This window comes from Myotis lucifugus, unplaced genomic scaffold, assembly GCF_000147115.1.
Source record: "Myotis lucifugus unplaced genomic scaffold, Myoluc2.0 scaffold_260, whole genome shotgun sequence".
NCBI classification, from domain to species: Eukaryota; Metazoa; Chordata; class Mammalia; order Chiroptera; family Vespertilionidae; genus Myotis; species Myotis lucifugus.
Window position 1 is genome coordinate 1,279,425 of NW_005871308.1, and position 7,273 is coordinate 1,286,697.

General features: G+C 56.4%; 1 protein-coding gene across 1 annotated transcript in view; it reads left to right on the plus strand.

The window, feature by feature from the left end:
* Positions 1–7,109: 7,109 nt before the first annotated feature.
* The window catches only part of POU3F1 (POU class 3 homeobox 1), a 4,593-nt gene continuing 4,429 nt past the window's right edge, over positions 7,110–7,273 (plus strand). Inside the window, 1 exon segment of the mRNA XM_023762766.1 lies at positions 7,110–7,169. Within this exon segment, the coding sequence (XP_023618534.1) occupies positions 7,110–7,169 (60 nt within the window).

Here is a 7,273-nt window from a genome sequence, read left to right on the forward strand (position 1 = left end):
GACTCCAGGCTGCCGCACGAAGGGGAGGAAGGGACATACTGTGGGGCAATGCATGAGGCACGTGAACAGGAGGAGCACAGGGCATCTGTGCTATCTGTGGGGTGGTTAATAGTGATGCCCAGGCTACCGGAACTGACTCTGCAGGAGATGAGGGGATTGGGGGGGGGGGGGGGGAGGTTAAAGTAAGGGCCCAACCCCCTAAAGCCCTACTCAAACCCATATTTTTGGAATTAGAGGGGAAAAATCCTGTGAATTTCTTCCTACAGTCATATCTCTGGTCAACACCTGAAGAATGTCATTCCTGGGTCATCTGAAGGTGATTACTGCTCCAAAGCTGCATTAAGCCAGAGAGAAAAAGGAAGAAGGAGGTTGGCCCAGTGTGGACATGAAGTGGGAGACAGTCGCATTCATCAGCTTGGCCCTGGATGGAAGCATGACTGTCCTTCCTCAAGAGCTCTCGTGGGGGCTTCCCGGACCAAGAAAGGAAAAAGAGCTTCCCCCTCTTGGCCACACAGCTCCCATCAGGACCTACACAGCAATTGGGGTTCGGGAACTGTGGGGTACTGGATATTCCTGGCCCATGGAGGAGGTAGCCATTAGGGCTAAGATGGGGAAGTGAGAGGTGTTCCCCTGAGAGCCTGACCGCCCCATCCACCTTAAGGGGCCTGGCTGCATTACCTCTTCTGGAGGGGAGCCTGGAGGCATGGCTCATGAATATGTAAATTAACCTTGAGACACGCCCACTACTGGGACCTAATGAGACTTCCCTCCATTTCAACCTACTTCCCCTCCAGAGCTACCTGGAGGCTGAGGACGGTAAGGTGTGGTCTTTAAAACCACTCCCCAAAGGAAACGCTGTCTGACAGTTACAAACACTAATGCACACACATTTAATACACACCCAGCACAAGCACCCTGACACAAGCACACAAATACTTATGGACATCTATAAAGTACAAACACAGGAACCCCTGTCAGCATGCTAACATAGTCATCACATACACACACCACGCCCCCAATACACTACTGCAAGCATTGTACCACACACAAAAGCAGAACTCTCCTCCCACCCTTCCACCCCACCCAGGCTGCCCCCCCAAATCGGTATACAAAGCCAGCCCAGGAAGCCACCTTCATTTTCTAATGATAGAGACGAGGACTTAAAATTTAAGTCTTAAATTATCACTCACTGCTCCCACCCCACCCTGTGGTGGTGAATTCTGCAGCCATCTAGATAAAAAGTGTTAAAAAAAAAAAAAAAAAACCTCAAACCCAGCCCCAGCCTTTCAGAGTGATTAATCCCACTAATGATTTACCGATTTGCAGCGAGCGTGTTCTGCATAACCGGATTGTGGGCATTAACACCAGCTCAGAGACTGCCATTCCGCTAAAAATGAAAGTAAATTTCAAGAGCAATTGGCCACCCCGCGTTTGAATATTCTACTGATGCGCTGGGAGGACCCCCACCTCCACCCACAGGCCAAGGGGGCTGAGGCAGGGAGGGAAAAGCAAGGAAAGGTTCATCCCTAAGAGATATTTCACCTTCCATCTCGCCTTCCCGTCACCAAGGCTGAGAGCTAGGGAAGTTCAGGTTAAATAAGGGAGAAGGCTTGTTTCTCCTCTGTCAAAGGCAGAACGGCCCTTTCATCCCCTCCGCTCCTCTCTTAGGGGCTCTTTCAGGCACAGGAAGGACAGAAGATGTACAGACACTTGGACGGTCTGAGTTTGGAGGGGGAGTAGGTGAGGGCTTGGGAGCTCAGAACAGCAATCACATGCCACGTGGGAGAACTTTCTGGATGGTGGTGAGTACAGTGAATCTGTTTAGCTGACCCCAAGCTGCACCAAGGCAGCCGATGGACAAGCCGTCTCTGGCGCCGCCCCCGGTGGGAATCTGTGACAGCCGGGATCCTGCCAGGCTTTTCTAATCGAGAACACGTTCCAGGCCAGAACTACAGGGTATGGGCGTGGTCACTCCCGACATCGCTTAGCAAGAACTGGTTGGGGGAGCAGGCGGGTTCCGATCCTGCTCACATAGCCTCTTACTCACCCCAGGCAGCTGGGGAGGAAAACCAAGCCACACTTCCCCTTTCCAAGTTCCCACCTGGGCAGTCACCTCACCCCGCCTTCACAAGAAACCAACAGAGACCATCTGCCCAGCTGACAGATGAGGAGGTTGAGGTTCGCAGCAATTAGGAGGCTCAGACTGGCCCAGTGTCATCCAGCAGGCCTGATCTGAGTCAAGATGGCACCCAGATCTCTTGACACTCTGAGAACGGAAAGGTAGTGAGCTGTGGGCGCTGCTATCCTGTCCCTGCCCCCAGCCCCGTCCACCCCCAGCCTAGTCTCACACCAAGACAAAGACTCAAAGCCCTCAAGTACTAGAGGGCATTACTAAGACACCAGCTCCTCCAGCAACCCTCCCCCTGGGCCCCAATCTCCCTCTCCAGCTCTTCTCAGCACTCCTGACTTCAAGGAATCCAGGCGGAGTGTCTTGAAGCCTGTCTCCCCCCGGAACTAAAAAGGCCTTGGGTCTGCAACTGCATCTACTCTCAGCGATTCCTGGACTCCAAGTCCTCACTGACCAACTGACAAGACACAGCACAGGGGCTCACAGTCCAGAGAGGGAAGGCAGCCAGACCCAGCTGCCCCCTCTTCCTCCCTCCCAAATCTTGCTGAGTTCGCCATTGTGCAGGCTCCCCTGTCTGGGGGCGGGGGGGCGGGGGATCTGGAATATTACAGCGCGTATGTGGCCGAAAGGGTGCTCATGGGGAGTGTCGCTGAGATCTAGAGGCTGTGTCTGAATGTAGATGGCAGAGATTCGTGTCTGTAACTTGGGGCTCTGCAGAGAAAGGAGATGGGGCTGGAGCTTGTGTAGTTGCCAGTCAGCCTGGCAGAGCCTTCCCCGGCAGCCCCTCTGGCTCAGAGACCCCCCACAGTGAGGGCCCCATCTGCTGGAGGCTCGGTGACCTGTGTCAAATGAGCAGGCGCTCGGTCACACTCCAGAGCCTGGCGGAGGCCAAGCCACTCTGGGAAAGCCCTGCAGCTTCTGGCCTGGGGGTGGGCTGGGCAGGGGCCCGGCTGGGGAGAGAGGCCTGGGAGCCTCTGAGCCTGGCAGCAGCCTGGCTGGGCACCATCCTCCACAGACAAGGGGAGTGACAGAATATGAAGAGAAAGGGCTTTCCTGCTTCCTTGAGACTAGCGCTGCTGCCAAGCCACATGGACCAAACTCTGGGCGAGGCATGCCCCTTCCTCCTCTCCTGATCCCCGGGGAGATGTGTTCGTTCTTACAGGGTGCAGGTACATGTGTGTGTCTATGTCATGTGCGGGGTGGGCCCCTTTGTATCTGTGCAGCGGGGCGAGGTGAATGGACGAGGCTGGCTCTATGCTCAGATGTATGAACACGAGACTGTGCCTATTTGTGTGAATTCACATGCCGGTTGAGAGCCTCCATGCTTGTGACCCCAAAGGCCTGTAAGTCTCGAGTATTTCTGTGTCGCGGAAGGAATGCCTACTTGAGCCCATTTCAGCCTCTGCGTAGGTTCTGCGTAGGTTCCCGTGGACACACATGCCTGTATGTTCATTGTGTGTTGGTTTGTGTGAATATGAATATCTATGACTATCCGACCTAGTGGTGCAAGTCCATGTGTCCCTATTATAAATCTACGCTTGTCCCTGGGCTAAAATGCATGTGTGTACCTGGGTGTGCGTATGTGTGTGTACATACATCTGTTCACATGTCTAAGCCGTTCTGCGTCTGTGCGAGTCAGCTGGGTGTCCGACTCTTGTGTTCCAAGTTCTCCCCAGGGTCCGTGAGCGTAGGCTCCGGGAGAGAGCGGCTGTCCTGCTGCACGTGTCTCTGCCAATGACCATGCCACAGTCCCCTGCATCCCACACAGGATCTCTGGGAGCAAGACCAAGAGGATGTGTTCGCCAGACTTTCTAGAGAATAAACTCTCAAATAAGAGAAACTTCTGTCTCAAGACCAAACCCTTTTCATTGTCGAGGGTCTAAAACTTCCAAAGCAGAGAAGGGGATAGCATCCTTTCCTAGTTGGCACTGCGGCTCACCCCAGGCAGCATCGAACATTCAGAGGGCATCTAAATGACATGCTTGCTTCATCTTTGGAGCCTCAGAGCAATCCTGAGAAGCAGGCATGACTGTTCCTGTTTTAAGATGAAGAAACTGAAGCTTCTACAAGCAAGCCACTTAGCACAACGTCACAGGGCTGCTGATGGGAGTAAAGGGATTGGAACTGAGATCTGCTGACTGACAAGCTAGTAAACTAGGAGCCTGACTTTGTTACAGATGCCCCTCAATTCAGCACAGACATGGAAACTCAGCTTAGAAGCACCAGCTGGCCTTTCTTTCTACCGGAGAGCTACCCAAGATAGGGCAGCGGGCTCTCTCTTGCCAAAGCCACCACCTCCACTGGCAGCCTCCCCCATCCCACTGGGGAGAGTAATGAGGAGAGGGACCGTCACGGGTCCTGTGCCCTCGGACAAGCCTCGGTTCTTCCCGCTCTGCACTGGCGATGACAGTCCCAGTGCACTCTCTCAGGGCTGAGAGGTGTAGGTGCCATGATGAATGAAAAGCACTTGGTAAAGTACTGAGCCATCGCTCAAGTCTCAGTGACAATTCCAAAAACTTGACATCACAACACCTGTCCACTGTCCAGACATTTCCCCTCCTCCAACAAAAACTGAGACCAGCCCTAGCTCGTTTGGCTCAGTGGATAGAGTGCTGTCCTGTGGACTGAAGGGTTCCGGGTTCGATTCTGGTCAAGGGTACATGCCCGGTTACATGCTTGATCCCCAGTAGGGGGTGTGCAGGAGACAGCCAATCAATAATTCTCTCTCATCATTGATGTTTCTATCTCTCTCCCCCTCTCCCTTCCTCTCTGAAACCAATTACATACATATATATATATATATATATATATATATATATATATATATATATATATCTGAGACTATCAGAGCTGAAAGGGCCTGAGAGGTCAACTAGTCTAAACCTCCATAAACCCAGTCTACAAATGAGGAAACTGAGGTTTAGTTAGAGCAGGGGAGGAACTTGCCCATTCACTGGGCACTAACAATAGAAACAAGCAGAGTAAAAGCCCTTTCTGAGGCCCTATCACCCCCATTGTCTCGGGCCACCCTCTGACTTACCTTAGCAAGACAGGTGGGCTGCCTGGGGTCCCACTGTTGCCAACTTACAGATAGGAAAACCAAGAGCTAGAGACACTGGACCAAAGTTAGTCTTGCCCAGGAAGATGGTGGCGGCCCAAGCGTCAGTGTCGTGCAGGTCTGATCAGGCTGGCATGAGGCGAGCCTTCGCTACAGGGGTCCCAGCCGTGGTCCACCCCCTGGCGAGGGGCCAGGAAGGTGAGTGGACCAGGAGGTCTGCTGCTTCATGATCGTATGAAGGAAAGGTAATTGGAGGGGACCACTTCCTGGGCCAGAGTCCAAGAAAAGTCAGCATCCCTAGCTGGATTCAGACACAGCTCGTGAAGTGAGGGTGGTACCTAAGGAGCCTGCTCAGGACGGGGGCCACTGGCCAGACAAGGACCTTGCCCTGTCCCACTCCATCCCTTGGGGACCAACCAGAGGCAGGACCTATGGTGTTCAGAGCACAGCCTGTGCCCAGGATGACCTTGTCACTGTGGATGTGGCAGCTGCCACCAGATCCCTGTCACCCTTCTTCACACTCTGAGGCTTTATTCCACAGTCCTGACTTGCCCTATGGGGCCCTAACTGGTTCTCCAGCGGGGTCCTATGATCTGGGACCCCCAGAGCCCTGGAATCTATGAACCCACTGGAGGCAAGACCAGGGAGAGAAAAGATGAAGACTGTGCCAGCCAGACCTCAGTGTGGAACAGAGGCCACAGCTCACTCCACTCAGCCCATAACTCAATGTGGGATTTAGAGTCACAGACCAGCTGATGCTGAGGTCCGAGTCCACTTAGGATCCTTCAGAGAGTCCTCAAGGGGGAGGGATGAGGAGGTGCCTGCATTGCATGTCTCACCCTTCCAATAAGGCCTTCTCTATCTCAATTCCCTTCTTGGTAGCCTCAAGCAAGTCGGTTAGAGCCAGCCCAGGGCTTCATCGCAGGCTGGACAGCTCCCGGCTGAATGCTGGATTTCTGAAGTGCCAGACGCCTTTTCCCAAGTCCATGCCACTCCTCACCCACAGCTAGTTTCCCAGGACGTGACCCCGATATGACCCTGGCCAATGAGCCAGTCCGGCAGGGAGGAAAGGAGCGAGAAGGCGGTATGGGGCAGACGTCGGTGAGCCCTGCGTATCCACCACCCCTGACTGCGGCGTTTTCCCCAAAGCCACAGTCTAATACCTCTCCTCCGAAACCCGGAAATCCCGCGCGGCCTGATTACATCGCGGCCACCGGCTGTTCCACCGCGAGCCACCCGCACGGTACTCACCTGGGCCGCGGTGCCGGTGCCGGTGCCGGTGCCGGGAGAAGGGGAGCCCGCGCGAGGCGTGAAGCTGGAAGCTGGGGCGGGTCCGAATCTGCCCGCGCTGGACGCGCTCTCGGGCGGCCCAGTGGCGGCGCTGAGTCTAAAAGGAGAAGAGGGGACAGGAGACGCGCCGGGGAGACGCGCAGGGGACAGCTCTATGCCCGCTGTAAACCGCGGGAGCAGGGCGGGCACGATGAGCAGCCGTGCCGGGACCGAATCCGGCACCCACGCCGCCTCCCGCTCGCAGCCGCCGAGACCGCGGGAATCCTAGCCGGCTGACAACCGCTCCACGGAGGGAAGAGCGCGAGGGCGCGAGGGTGAGCCGCTTCTCGGAGCCCGAGCGCCTCCCGTAGCCCGCAGTCCTCGCCGCCGCCTCTGGCCTCCCGACGGGCGGGAATTCAGCTCGCGTGGAGAGTGGGACCCGCCGGGCTCCGAGCCTCCAGCGCGGGGGAAAAGAGGGGCCCACGCAGCCCGGACCAGAGGGGGCGCGGTCCCACGGCCACCCCCGCGCCACTCCCCCACGTGGCAGCCGCGCCCCCGGGGCGTGAGTGTGTACGCGGACGGTGGGGGGCTGTGAATGAAGCCCCAGCGGCCAATCAGCACGGTCGGCGCGCGGGACCCCGGGAGTGAGGCCCAATGGCGAGCTCTGGGGCGGCCGGGCCGAGCGGCGGGGCGTGCGCGGTGTGGCGTGGGCCGGTGACCGGGGGGAGGGGAGGCAGCTCCGCGGGCAGCCAATGGGCGGCGAGTGGGGGTGGGGCTCCGGAGCGCTGAGCGGGTCGAGGCTTTAAGCCGGCGGAGCG